This window comes from Gorilla gorilla, chromosome 8, assembly GCF_029281585.2.
Source record: "Gorilla gorilla gorilla isolate KB3781 chromosome 8, NHGRI_mGorGor1-v2.1_pri, whole genome shotgun sequence".
Classification (NCBI taxonomy): Eukaryota; Metazoa; Chordata; class Mammalia; order Primates; family Hominidae; genus Gorilla; species Gorilla gorilla.
In genome coordinates, this window is record NC_073232.2 from 127260035 (window position 1) to 127275482 (window position 15448).

The 15448-nt window shown below is 35.2% G+C and overlaps 1 protein-coding gene and 1 non-coding gene across 4 annotated transcripts in view; one reads left to right on the forward strand and one right to left on the reverse strand.

Annotated features, from left to right (window-relative positions):
- Positions 1–15448, forward strand: part of TRUB1 (TruB pseudouridine synthase family member 1) — a 58560-nt gene that overhangs the window by 21168 nt on the left and 21944 nt on the right. For all 3 annotated transcript variants that reach the window (XR_008668829.2, XR_008668830.2, XM_004050135.4), the window contains exons 4-7: positions 381–462; positions 11039–11111; positions 12812–12951; positions 14999–15055. Coding sequence is in view for 1 of the 3 variants with exons in the window: in XM_004050135.4 (XP_004050183.3) it covers positions 381–462; positions 11039–11111; positions 12812–12951; positions 14999–15055 (352 nt within the window). In the remaining 2 variants the exon portion in view is untranslated. The remainder of the gene's footprint in view (positions 1–380; positions 463–11038; positions 11112–12811; positions 12952–14998; positions 15056–15448) is intronic.
- LOC115936101 (U6 spliceosomal RNA) lies at positions 10126–10233 on the reverse strand. The gene has a single exon (XR_004071683.2). It is a non-coding gene; the product is annotated as a U6 spliceosomal RNA (small nuclear RNA).

The window sequence follows — 15448 nt, forward strand, 5'->3', positions numbered from 1 at the left end:
ATGATGACCATGGGGTCAGGGCTATTGTACCATTCTCTCTACTCATGGATAGACTTGAACATTTTCCTTAAACTTCTCAGTATAAAGGTGGTTTGAGAAATTTGCTTACAATAATAATGGTCATAATTATTAAGCCATGATTATCAATAAAATCAGGTTTATCTTTCTCATATTGGCTAGTGTGAGACGTTTGTGAATGTTCTTCAGTTTACACAATTGCTTTCCACCTATTAAAAACAAAACAATTGCAGTCTGTTGTTTTAGCCTGTATTTTGTATCAGGTTGGTAGTAGTAGTGAAATTCTGTATAAACTTCAAGACATGCATAACAGTTTTTGTTTGCCTCACAGCTCATTTTCTTTCTTGTTTCCCTTCCTCTAGAGATATACTGCCATTGGAGAACTGGGGAAAGCTACTGATACACTAGATTCTACGGGGAAGGTAACAGAAGAAAAACCTTACGGTATGAAGCTCATCTAATGTAGGCCTCTTTTCTAACATTTAGGGAAAGTTTCTGTTCAGGTAGCATTTTAAAACAAATCTCTGATATTATCAGCCATTTTAATTCTCAGTATGTTTCTTTGGGCTAAGAAGATTGGAAATTGTTTATCACATTGTTGCTTACTTGATAGGAGTTTTTGAATAAAGATTTATTGTGATTGCCTCTTTTTCTATAGTGATGTTTTAAGTGTTCAGAATTATTCTTCCAAATAACCTCCTTGCAAAAGCACTTATGGCTAGGATTTAGGTTATTTTCCCTAGTAAACGAGAAACAAAGCAGAGATACTCTGTTAGATTTCATCTGTCTTGCCATTAAAAAAAATATTACCTGTCAGCTGTTGAAATAAATGTACCAGGTTTAGTACTTTAAAACTTGTCATGTTTTTGTGCTTTCGGACTATGTAAAAAGAGGACAGAGGGCAAGCTATTTCTCTGGAAGTAAACCAGAACTCACTGGGGCCCACCTTAAGTTTCCTACTATCCCTTCTTTCACTACCCTAAGGAAGAATAGATAAATTAAATGGTCTCCTAGCAACTCTCACAGTGCTTATGCTGTTTATAATGCAGCAATTGCAGTTTTCTAAGTCAGTTCACCTGCATCATTATGTCACCAATTTGTGGACTGATTTTTTGTTTAGTGTTATCTCTTAGTCATAGGCAAGCCAGCATTTGGCCCCCTTACATTTTTGTGTTGATTATCCTTATTACATACTGCATATTGCCCCAGTAGTGAGGCCAAACTTTTTATTGTTCATAATAGCTTCATTTATTCTGTTAACATTTATATGTAGCTTAGTATCTTGCTCAATTAATCAAGCAACATAATGAAAAGAAAAATTGCTGATTGATTTCGAGGCTTTTCAAAAACAGATGTTGAAATATTCTTGGAATTATTATTATTAGCAAATAATAGTAGACCCTCACTTAATTGAAAGCCAACTATAACCTTCAACCAGAAGACTTTAAGATTAAGGAGGCATAGGGCAATAGGAGGACGTCAGAGACTTCCAGAGTATACTAAAGTATTCATAAGTACTTATGTAATTAAGTCTCCTGTATCTCTGACTCCATTTACCAAACCATAATAAGGAGAATGATTATTATTCAGAACAGTAGTCCTGGGGTAATATAATTAAGGCTGGGGGGGGGTACCACGTGGTGAAAAATATAAGGCGCACTAGAGTAGACAAATCTGGGTTTAATTTCTAGCTCTGCCCTTATCTAGCTGCATAAATTTGAAATTTTCTTAGTCTCTTTATGTTGCAGTTTTTCCATCTCCAAAATGACAATAATGATAGCAACCTCATAGTGTGATTATGTGGATTGATTGGAGGAGAATGAATTTGGAGGTCTCATAGACAAGTCATGAGGCTCTTACAGTAGTTCAAGCAGAGATGGTGGTAAGTTGGACCAGGGTGCCAGTGGTAGAGACAGAGTTTTCCTATTAGAAAAATTTCCCATGATTAGGAAGTAAAATTAGCAAGACTTGATTTTTAGTTGATTGGATAGGATAGTGAGGAAGTTGTCAACCATGACCTAGGTTTTGGGGTTTTAAAATTGGTTACATGATAGTGTAATTCATTGAGGATGCTGGAAGGGGCCCAGGGTGACAAAAATACTTAAACATGTCCTTTCTTCCTATTCTTAAGCATTTTAGAATTTTAAAAAGCTCTATGCTGTATTAGGTAATTTGTAACCTTATTTACTTACCTTAAAGAAAGCTCAGTTTTGTTAAATCATCTCATTGTAATGATGCAGTAAATCATAGAGAAACTAAGAACGTTTTTCAGGCTGTGAAGAGAAGAGCTTCCTACAGTTTATTGAATAGTATTTATAGTCCCAGAAAATGAGAGCTCAGAGAATTTTGCTGATTGGCATGATTTTTCTGTGTGCTTTCAGTAAATCAACAAATATTTTGTATTTGTTGAAGCTGCTATAGCAGGTACCAAGGGAAAGATAGATAAATGTAAGACCTAACTTGTGTCCTTAAGGAACTTACTGTCTAATGGAGAACTCTGACCAATATTCTCAGCCTTCTGAGACCTAATACAGAGACCTATGACCAATATCTTATAATGCCTTCTTTACTATCCTGAAATAAAATTCAGAGATACTTGAATTTACTTATACATTTAGAAAAATCAATATGATGTAGTAAATGGAATATAAGTAAGAAATAAAAGTAATTTATAATAAAGTAGGTGCATTCATATGTAAGCACACAGATATTAGCAGACTAAAAGTCTTTTGGCTGGGGTGCAGTGGCACAATCTTGGCTCACTGTAACCTCTGCTTCCCAGGCTCAAGTGATTCTTCTGCCTCAGCCTCCTGAGTAGCTGGGACTACAGGCATGCACCACCATGTGCCTATTTTTTGCATTTTTAGTAGAGGCAGGGTTTCACTTTGTTGGCCAGGCTGGTCTTGAACTCCTGATCAGCACTCAAACATACAGCATAATTGTAAATAGTGAAAAATGCTATTTAGGAATAATAGAGTGTTACGATAGAGAACAAAGGGAAAGGCCCTGTTACATGCTTTGATGTTTGAGTCTAAGCCAGAGACTCATTTTCTTATTCCTCTGAGCTAGCTTTCAGCTGTCTGAAATAACAGTTAAAAATAGTATTTGTCTACATAGGACAAAATGACTTAAGAACATTAATTTGCCATTGACTGCATACTGAGTTACTTTAGCCAGCATCAGTTGTTCTTGACAGGTCAATTAAAAACTGTGTTTCTAGTTGTTACAATGACTGGGTGGGGTGGTGACACCAGCTGCCTTCAATGGGTGGAGACCAGGGATGCCAGATGTCCTGTAACACAGAGGATCGTAGAACACAATGAAGAATTTTCCTGTGTACTGTCAGACTTCAGGATGTCTGCCAGATAGTCATGCAGGTGTATTTCAGCCATGGGGCTGAAACCATGTCTCTTTTGGTCCTCAGTGTATTTTTGGTGTGGTATACGGCATACAGAATGACGTATATGACATACAGAGTTTGAATTTAAAACGATAGGCAGCAGAGGCATTCTCAGAAAAGATGACTGCAGATAAGCTGGGAAAGGCAAAGCATCTTCCTGCCTTCTGCTGCTGTCTTCTCATCCACATCTGGGTATTAAGTGTCTGCTACTATTGCCGCTGTCTCTGAGGACACACAGCTTCAGTGTGCTCATCTGTTCTCCGCTGAGCTAAGGACACTAAGACCATAGCTTCCCAGGCTAGATGTGGACCAAGCATCCGGGAAGGCCTAACTGTCCCTGTACTGGGAGTAGTTTTTTCTGTCCCTCCCATGAGTCAAGAAAGGTAGAAAGAAAAGTGGAATCTCATGCTAATCTTTTATTCTAAACACCACCACCCCTTAGTCCTGAGATCAGATGTTACCAAGGTCTTCTCAAATGGACGTAGCTGATGTTGTATCTAATGGTACTGGCTCCTCTTGGACTGTATGTGGTTTGGCTGCTGAGACTTATCCTGGAGTAAGCTCAAGAGTTGAATTTAGTTTCAAATTGTGATATAAACCAATAGGGTATATGCTATAATTGGACTAGTGTGTAGCTGGGTATAAAAATTCTTACAAAGCTGTTTGCATTTAAACTTTTCATTATAAAATGTTGTACAAGTAAAGAAAACTGAACAAAAAATAAAGGTACAGCTCTATCAATTTGCACAAAACAAATATCTGTGTAGCTAGCTATCACCCTTAGTCAAGAAATAGAAGATTTCTAGAAACCACACTTGTGCCCTATCTGTCATTACCCTGTCCTCGTTTTGCAAAGATAACTACTGTTCAAACATCCAATGCTATGGAGATGGTTTTAAAACTAAGGCATAGTTTTGCCTGTTTTTGAATTTAGTATAAATGGAATTAAACACTATGTGTCCTTTGGTGTCTAAATTCTTCCACTTATTATATTTTTGAGATCCATGTTGGTACATGTATGATTATTTTGGACTTTTTTATTGCTATGTGGTATGCCACTGTGTGAATATACTACACACATACTCTCCCAGTTTGGGGCTTTGTGAATAAAGTGCTGTGTATATTTTATACCTGCCTTTTGGTAGACACATTTCTACCGTCATTTCTTTTGGGTATATACCCAAGTGGAATATAGGTCGTGTGTGTGTGTGTGTGTGTGTGCGCGTGTGCACGTGTGTGCCTGCATGTGTTCCTGGGTTATAGAGTGGGTGTATATTTAACTGTACTGGAAATTGTCAAACAGTTGTCCAAAGTGATTGTACTTGGAAAACTTTGCATTTCCACTAGCAGTGCATAAGCATTCCACTTGCCCCACATACTTAGCTATTAATAGTGTTTTTAATTTTGGCTGTTCTGGCGAGTGTGTAGTGATAATTCCATTGTGGTTTTAATTTGATTATTGATGAGATTCGACACCTTATTAAGCGTTTTTGGCTTATTAGCCATCTTCTTTTTTGTATTGTCTGTTCAGGTCTCTTACCCATTTTTTGTTTTTTCTTTCCCTTTTGAGTTGCCTTTTTCCTATACATTTGTATGAGTTTTTGTTTTTTATTAAGCACCTTCCATTCGAGGATGCATAGGTTCTTTATATAGTCTGGATATGTTCTCTTCTTTTGCCTATGTGTGTTGCAGATATTTTCTCTTACTTTGTGGCTTGCCTTTTTCCTCTCTTGTCTTTTGAAAAACACAAGTTCTTAGTTTTAATTTAGTCCAGCTTATCAGGCCTTCTCCTTTATGGTTGGTCCTTTTGGTGTCCTGTTTAAGAAAACTTTTCTGACTCTAAAAGCGTGAAGATATTTTCCTATGTTTTAGAAGCTGTTATTGCTTTGCCTTTCATGTTCCCTCTGCAGTCCACCTTTTCTTCCTGCATGGATGTCCAGTTGCTTCAGCACTTTCCCAGTACTCTTGTGTTCTCTCCTTTATTACACATCAAGCACCCACTTAGGCTATTGTTTAAAAAAAAATCTATTTTTTTACATTGATCAGTTTGTTTATACTTGTATATACACCAGACTATATTAATTGCTATAGTTTTAGACTATCTGGATATCTGGAAGAACAAGTCCTTCCTAACTTATTTCTTATAGATTTTTTTCTATAGGTTTTTTTTGTTTTTTTGAGACGGAGTCTTGCTCTGTCGCCCAGGCTGGAGTGCAGTGGCACAGTCTTGGCTCACTGCAAGCTCCGCCTCCCGGGTTCATGCCACTCTCCTGCCTCAGCCTCCCAAGTAGCTGGGACTACAGGTGCCAGCCACCACGCCTGGCTAATTTTTTGTATTTTTAGTAGAGATGAGGTTTCACCGTGTTAGCCAGGATGGTCTCAATCTCCTGACCTTGTGATCTGCCCGCCTCAGCCTCCCAAAGTGCTGAGATTACAGGCTTGAGCCACCGCGCCTAGCCTGATAGGTTTTTTTTTAATAGCTTTCACATCATCGAAGTAAAGAAGTTGCCTTTTATTCCTAATTTGCTGAATTCTGGTTTTTTAAAATCATGAGCAGACATTAAATTGTATCAAATTTTTTTTCTGTATCTATTGATTTTTCTCCTTATTCACATATTAAAGTAACTTTACATTTCTGGAATAAACCCAACTTAGTTGTAATGTGTTATCCTTTATATAAATTGTTGCATTTGTTTTGCTAATATTTAGTTTAGGATTTTTGCATCTGTGTTTGAGTGAGATTGCCCTGTATTTTTCTTTCCTCTTAATGTCCTGGACTGGCTTTGATATCAAAGTTATGATGACCTCATACAATAGTTTGGGTGCTGTTCTCATTTTTTCTATTCTCAGGAAGAATTTCTATCAGATTGGTATTTTTTTCTAATGTTTGGAAGAATTTACAGGTAGACATCTGTTCTTGAGTTTTCTTTGTTAGGAAGGTTTTAAACTATGGGTTGGATTTTTTTCTACTAGCTATTGGATATACTATTTTTTATTGCTTATATCAATGTAGATAATTTTTTCTCCTAGGAATTTGTCATCTCATCTAAAATTTCAAAAATATTGGTATAAAGCTGTTTATAATAGTCCCTTATGACCTTTCTTTTATTTTGAAATAATATCAAACTTACAACAAATAACTTTTGCTAAATTACCCAAGAGCAAGCTCAGCCATGATGTCCCACCACCCCAAATTCATTACTGCAATTCAGTTTGAAGACCCTATTTATTTTTTAAAAACAGCTTTCTGAAGTATAATTGGCATACAGAAGTACTGTATTTAAAATATATAATTTTAAAAATTAATATACATTCACCTGTAAAATCATAGCTGTAATGAAAACAGTGAACATATTTATCATCATAAAAGTGTCTTTATGCCCCTCTCTCCATTGTGAGATAATTTTTGAATATGATTTCAGATATGGATTCAAGGTCATTTTTTGCATATGTACATCGTTTTGTAACCATTTTTTAAAAGACTATCCTTTCTGTGGTTGCCTTTGAACCTGTGTCAAAAAACAGTTGTCCATATCTGCATACTTTTATTTTGAGACTTTTAATTCTATTCCATTGATGTATTTATTTTTAAACCAGTACCACACTGTCTTGATTATTGTAGCTTTGTAAGTCTTTAAATTAAGGAGTGTTAGCCCTCCAACTTGTTCTTTTTCAAAGTTGCTTTTGCCATTCTTGGTCCTTTGCATTTCCATATGAATTTTTGAATCAGCTTGTCAATTTTTATGCACACACACACTCAAAGTCTACTGTCAGTTTGAGATTGTTTTGAAGCTATAGATCAATTTTGGAAGAATTGACATCTAAACAATATTGAGCCTTCTGACCCATGAAATAAGATATCTCTCTTCATTTATTTAGGTCTTTTATAGCCATATTTTTGTAGTTTTCAGTATCAGATCTTTACATCCTTTGTTTATGAAATCTCTGAGTACCTCAAATTCTGAAGTTTCAATTTCTAATAGTTCATTGGTGGTATATAGAAATGGAGTTGATTTTTGTATATTGATCTTGTGTTTTTCAACCTTGCTAAACTCACTTATTTGTTCTAGTTGTGTTTTGTATAGATTTTATATTAGGATGGCTCTAAAATAGACTTTTTTTCCAGGTCTAGATTAGCTCTGCTTCTAAAGCATGACTTTTCTGGGGTGTCTATCAAATGAATTGTGCATTCAACAAAGTTTCTTCATTCTGGATGGTTGAAATTAAAACATCCCCCAGCCTTGTAAGAGCTTTGGTAGTATTTCTTTAGTTAATTTTGTAGAGACCCTGCATGTATGTATGTGCAGCTTAGAATTTAGTCAGAGTATCAAGGGTGCCTTCATAGACATTTCTTTGTCTGTGTATTTTCCTCAAATTCCAGCTGCCACTACTTCCTCAGATTCTGATCTCTGTTCAGTGAGATCACTGTGCTTTGACGTTCCCCTCTCTGTCCCACAGTTAAGAAAGCACCTCCAGGCAAAAACAAGTGATCATGGGACTTGCTTTGTTTGTTTCTTTTTCCTCAGGGTTTACAGTGCTTGCTGCCTGTTGTCTGTCTAAAAACTGTTGCTTAATAATTTTGTCCAGTTTAATAGCTGTTTATGGTGGCAAGATTTGTCTAGTCACAGTTACTCTTTCGTAGTTAAATATGGTTTTTAACTCAATCATATTGTTTTTAGCTCTGTAGTCCAGTTAAATCTCAACTATGATGTTGTGAGTTCACTGGAAGAGTAAAATTTTAAGCAAATAATGATGTATAACATGATCTTGTATATATTCATTTTATGAAAATGATTTTAAAAAATTAATTTCAAATGAATGCTGTCACATTGATGGCTTATTAATTTACTAAACAAAAAATAATTACCCAAGTCCTATGACACTTGTACCTCTTTTACCAAATATGTTTATTCTGCCTAGTTATTGGATATATTTACTATGGACATTTTATTCTGTTTCTTTTTAATTAAATACTTTGGAAGTAGACTCTTTATACTTATGTCATAAGAACAATTATTATTAATTTGATTGAACTTATATCATGTTTTAGATATAGCCAGTTTGTACTACATACTCATGTACCACAAGCTTAGATTTTATTATAAGATAACTTGCTGTGGAGGCTGCCTAGTAATTCAAACATCAGATGGATGATTGGCCTAGGTGACTTTTAAATGCCCTTCAGCCTTGAGATTCTATTATTCTTCAGCAAATTAAATTCAGCAGATGTCTTGAGTGCCATTTTAATAGTGTATGTTATATAAGAAAAATTGTCTTTGAGAAACTTAGAATTTCATTGGTGGGATAATACGTACGTGTGTGTATGTGTGTGTGTGTGTAGAAATCAAATATGTAGAAAGAAGAGAGAATATAGAAAGAGAGAATAGTTAAAAATTGTGTATGATTAATTACAGAGTGAACAGCACAAACCACAAATGCTTGACATGTTCAGTCAGAGAAAGAGACAATATGGCAGAAGTAGAATGAGAAAGAACACATCTTGTCATCTTGTGTGTGGTGATATCAGCAAAAGAGGGCCACCAAAGCAGCATAAAGGAGTACGCAGTTGCAGGAGTGTCAGTAGAGAGACCAGCGTAGCAGAAGTAGAAAGTTGTTTGGCCTTGTTTTAAAAAATATGTGGCTAAGTTGTTAACTATTGCAATTTTATCAACAGTGGCATTTCCTTCAGCAAGTGCCAGCATGGTGACAGCATTGGCTGTCTAGATCTGGAAATCTTACATTTGTATGACTAAGGTGCCGCTAGTAATAATGTCTTAATGTTGCTGTAGACTAAAATTTTTTCATAGAAAAATCCTCATCTGTATCATGAGATACATCTGTTTGAGAAACAGTATGAACAGATCAGCCATCTGAGGTCTGCCTTGTTGGAGCTGCTAGGTGCTAGAGAAATTCTTTTGAGTGTTATAGCTCTTCTGTCTCTTTGAGTCTAGTAGATTCTAGTCTTTTGTTTGTGTTTAGCTTTTAAGGGTCAAGGTCATACTGAGGTTAAAACTGCCTTGTTGGGTTGATATTAAAATCTGGACATAGTATTCCATGCTGACTTTCAATTCTGGTATTGGAAGAATAATTCAAAGCATACTTGTTTTTATTTAATATTGTTCAAATAAATTCAAATTTAATACACATATACCAGAATAAAAAGTTTAGATAAATTTTCTACAAAATGGTAAAACCACTGAAATTTCTTACCATTGGCTGTGAACTAAACAGATTATAGAATATTTCTGTGATTTAGTTTATTACTAAATAGGAAATATGTATGAAGACATCTTTGAGTATGAAAATTCTAAATTTCAGTATATCATAGATTTTAGTTTTTAAAATTATAGAACTGTACTTTTTGTCTTTTTTTTTTTTTTTTTAAATATGGAACATGGTCAGGTACAGTGGCTCACACCTGTAATCCCAGCACTTTGGGAGGCTGAGGCAGGAGGATCACCTGAGGTCAGGAGTTTGAGACCAGCCTGGCCAACATGGTGAAACTCAGCCTCTACTAAAAAATACAAAAAGTAGGCATGTGTGGTTGCGCACGCCTGTAATCCCAGCTGCTTGGGAGGCTGAGGCACGAGAATCGCTTGAACCCAAGAGGCAGAGGTTGCAGTGAGCCAAGATCACACCACTGCCCTCCAGCCTGGGCAACAGATTGAGACCTGTCTCAAAAAAAAAAAAAAATAGATAAATAAAAATAAAATATGGAACACTTCACTAATTTGCATGTCACCCTTGCTCAGGGGCCGTGCTAGAACTCTACTTTAATATTGCATCATTTTGTTTGAAGCAATACCAAACAAAAGCTGAAAACATGATTAACAGATAGTAAAAGCTTTATGTATATGTCTTCATTCATATTTTCTAAAATCATTGTTTAAAAAATGCTTGTTTAGTAAGCATGCTAAAATCCTTGCTTATGTGTTTTTTTTTTTTTTTTTTGCACTGGCTTATTTTTGAGGCCGGCTGGGAGTGTTCATGTAAAACAAGAGAGAAATTCCAACAACAGAGAAGGGGGAGGCTGGGGTGGGGGGACAGATAAACGCAATTTTACTCAACAACAGAGTTGAATGTGAGTGTGTAAAATTTCTGCCATAACATAAAACAGATTTGAAATCTTACTAGGTAAAATTTAGAATGTGGATAATACTTGTTAAGTGCCACATTAAGTTATTTACAATATTTGATCCCTAGAGAAACTTAGAAAAGAACTTACGGGGATTATTTTGCTGCTTGTATTCTGATCACTTCATTATTAATTACTGCAGGATCATTTCTATAGCTAATGTGGGATTTTCTTCAGATCTTCTTAAGGCCATAGTCAGAACCAACTGAATATATATATATAAGATGATGCATTATTTTTATTGGAGAAAAATTGAAGCAAATGAAATTGTTTTAATAAAGAATATAAGACTTTCTCCCTCTTTTATCTCGTTAATGTATATTTTATTCTTTTTAACAAGGTAGAATTTTGGCTATAAAACATATACTGTAATATATGCTTTTTTGGAAAAAGTTTTAAATGAATTTTCAGGGCTGCTGGTGCTGTGAAAATAGTACATGTACTTCTGTGGTTGTTTTAGTGTCTTTTTTGTTGATTTTTGGCAGATAAAATAACACAAGAAGATATTGAAGGCATTCTACAGAAATTTACTGGAAATATAATGCAAGTGCCCCCCCTGTAAGTTCAATTAGTAAATTAGGAAAAATGTTTACTTTTCTCTTCCAATGGTTAACATCACTCTAGTTAAAATACACGAGTTTCCTCTTAGCATATGGCAAGGCAGGTTTTAAATCTGATGTGCCAAATGTTAAAGTAAAGGTGAGACAGGATGTGGAGCTTTTGACACTCTAAGAGGCAGTGGAATGTGGTCTTCTTTGTTTCTGAGTGTGGCCCCAGCCTGGCATCTGTGCTATTACAGTGTTTATTGGCTTTTCTGATTCTATCAACAGACATCAGGGCAGTTAAGGAGGCCAGAGATGTCTCTTTTCCTAGAACTGTTGTGAAGGGACCAGTCCCGTCTGGGAGGGAAGTCAGAGCTGTGAGTCAGAGTCCTAATGTGCACTGCATGTCAGGTGCTGGGACCATTCCTATTGGGCACAATCTTTTGCTTCACTATTCTCTGCAGCCAGCGAAACCGATGAGAGTTACAACTTATTAAAAATACAAGTATATTGCTTTACTGCTTGTCTTAGTTTGGGCTGCAGTAACAAAATAACATAAACTGGGTAGCTTATAAACAACAGAAATTTATTTCTCACCATTCTGGAGGCTGGGAAGTCAGGATCACAATGCAGTGGGCTCAGCGTCGGGTGAAGGCCTGCTTTTTCACAGATGGCACCTTCTTACCGTATCCTCCTAGTAGAAGGGGCAAGGCAGCTCTCTGGAGCCTCCTTTATAAGTGTACTAATTTCTTTCATGAGGGCTGCGCCCTACAACCTAATTACCTCCCAGAAGACCCTACCTCCTAATATCAGCACCTTGGGGGTTAGGATTTCAGCATATAAATTTGGAGGTTTGGCATTCAGATCATAATACCATGTAGCCATATTTTCGTGCACATTACCATTTCAAACAAATTGCCTCTTTTGAAAAAAATGGCTGAATTGGTCATAGGATATGTCAGGGTAAGTTTCTGACTTTTTTTTTAGAATTTAGTATTTATTTTGTATTTAAAATCTTGGGTTTTTTTTCAGGAACATTGAAATATCTCTGAGGAGATGCTTTTTCATGATTTTGCCTCAAATGTAAAAATTTAAAAATTTTAGCAAGATCTGCATAAACGTTATTTTGGATCATTGTTAAATTAAATTTATTTATATTTATGTATAAGAATTGTTTTAGTATTTTCTGTGATTATTGCAAGGATTTTGTTTTCTAGTAAAATTTTATCACGAAAAGCTAAGATACGCTAAGTAGATTATTTGCTTATTAGCTTCTTAGAAATGTTTTGGTAACTTATATAAAAATGAATATTATAGTAGAGATTGTTTCAAGGAAATATAGCGGAGAGTATTATGACCAGAGTCTACTAAATTCCTTGTGCCTTTTAACACAGAATGAGGACTAGTAAGGACAAGACATGAATACATTGTCTCTAGAAAGATGATTAAAGAATAAAATTGGTAACACTGCATATTGTGTGCCAGAATGAGGTTATATCAGCCTTGGAAATATTTAGAAACTCTATCCATGACAGCATTATGGAGTAGATTAGAATTAAAAATTCATTCATTTTTTAGAAGGATTTTCATTGTCAAGCACTGCCAGTCATCCTTCCTTTCCATGCCAAATCTGAAATTATCATCTCCCAATCCTTCCAAATCCCTCTCAATTCTTGCTCTCCTTTCCTTCCATTTCTCCTTCTCTCATCTCACAAGCTATTCTGCATTAAAGAAAGATGGACAAAGACTTTCAACTTTGATGAAGAGAGGTGAAGTCGTAGAAGCAAAACCTGCCAGGCCAGTGACTGTATACAGTATCTCCCTACAAAAATTCCAGCCACCATTTTTCACATTAGGTAAGATAGAGAAATTTGAAATCATTTGTATTTACGTGTATTTTTAATTTGTATTTGGCTACTTTTGTGTCATTTTAATAGATCCGTAGGATGTTGGAGATTTTTTAAAATTTGAATTTAAGGAAAGTTAGGATTTCTTTATACCTTTTTTGGTAACACATTTAATGAGATACCTGTAGCTATATGGAGGTTCAGAAATGCCTTTCTAACTGGGCTGACTTTTTCATATATTGTACTATGTTATCTTACTAGAAAGTTGAAAGTAACATACTTTAGATCTCTATAGAGAAGAGTAGTTAAGGAGTATATACTTTTTAAATTTTAGGTTTTTATTATCTTTTGGATGCTTTTCCTCCCATTTTGGCTAGTACCTAATACATTCCGTTTTAGAACTGACATTAATTTTCCAGTGAAAACAAAGCATTTTTAGTTTTTGGACAAGAAACCCCACACTCCCTTCTTCACCACCTATCACTTATTATTAAAGATCCTGCAAACATGGAAAAACATGGGTAAGGCAGAAATGTATTCCTGAATACATGGTCACATTTTTAATTCAAGTTATGAATTTTAATTTCTAATGTATATTTGAAATGTAAACACTAAAAAGTTCATTTCTGTTGTTTGGAAATTTTATGATCTGGCTGCAGAAAGTTGTAAACATGTAAGATCTGTGAAGAATCCAAAGCCATGGTTCTTAACCCTCAGACTCCTTTAAATTGAGCCTACCCTTAGTTTCACAGTGCACTGAATAGGATTCCTTTTAGAAATAATGTCCCCAAATCTTTTAATCTAAACTTTATTGCTTTTTTATTGGCGTTATTGTTTTATCTGTGTTGTGTTTCTGCGGGATATGGTTTTGTACCATTAGAAAAAAAAAGTCACTTTGTTTCTTCATGTTCCTGCTTCTAAAATATTTGACAGATAATGAAAAAAACATACTTAGAAAGGTTGTGCTCCATTCCATGAAAATGAAGCAGCTGGTTTGACACAGTAGATATTCTCTATGAAAGCAAGAAAAACTCAGATTTTTCAGATTGCATTTAAGTCAGAAATATTTTATTGACTAGGGAGAGTGTAACGGGCCAAAAGAGCTGTCTTTTCACTCAAGTCAAATATCATGCAAGAGTGCTAGCACACCTGCATTTCATCCCAGTGCCCACTTTTAATTTCAGCAGTGGTCCCCAACCATGAGCTGACTAAAGAAAGCAGGGGGTGATTAAAATCCCCAGGGGTTGAGTTTTGATTAATTCCCCCAAATGGCTTTATTTGTACCAGTAAGACTTGAAGCAGCTAGAATATAGTCCTTTTGTGTGGAAATGTGGCAGCTCTTTTCAGGAAGTCTTGCTGATAGATAAAAATAATGGAGAGCTCTGTTCTTAACCAATAAACTTGTGTTAGATTGTGTTAAGAAGATATTTAGATTTACATTCAGTTCTGGGACATTGTGTAATTTTAAGTTGTTTTATGATTTCTTCAGGAGTATTTCCAAGAGAACATTTAAATAAACTGAGTTCTTCATGTGTAGTACAGTACCCCAAACATAATTCTTGTCACTGTGAAAAGGGGTTTTTGGTTGGTTGGTTGGTTGTATTTTTTTTGAATGTACAAATCAGAAAATATTTTAAAAATCTACAGCTCATGATGGCAAAGCTACCATTTCTAACCGTTTACAACCTATTAAATGAATAAGGCATATAAATCTGAAAATATTTTTTAAAATCTACAGCTCATGATAGCAAAGCTGAGATTTCTAACTATTTAAAACCTATTAAATGAACAAGGCTGAAGTATTAAAGTGGTATGCCTTGCCAGTTAATTTAAAATGTGTTCATGAGTTTCTGCTGTTTGCTTTCTCCACACTCTGACTTTTCAATCTCACAAACACATATGCTACTGGATGAATAATTTATGTTTTAGTGCATAAATATTTTATCACTCAATTGTTTGCATAGTGCATTTTTACATTTGTTTAGGGACATCATTTCTATGTAAAGTGGATTTCATAGGAGGTTAGCAATTTACTATGTCACTGTTAACATTCCAGATGTTGAATGTGGAGGAGGTTTTTATATCAGAAGCTTGGTCAGTGACATTGGAAAAGGTAAGCATAAAAATGAATTATGAATTATCATTTAGAGAATAATACTCCTTTTTAATGGGAAGAGGGAATTTTCCGTTTTTCTTATTTCCGAGTACTGGCCTTGGGAACTGAACTCTTGCTGCCTTCAGCTTTAAAAGCATTGTAGGTTTCTGGCTTGTAATTATCAGCCTCAGCAGCTGCAGTGAAATGTTTGTAATGGGAAAGAAGAGAAAGAGAGAACAGAAAACGAAGACAGGAATAATGAACGTAGGGCCAACATCTTTTCAAGTACAAAAGATTTTAACTCAAACTAGGGATCAAAAAAAAAAAAAAAAAGATTTAACCTTCTAAAAGTTATTTTCAAAATTTTTTAAACTGGAAGCCATAGTCTTATAAACAGCCAGAAGGTTTCGG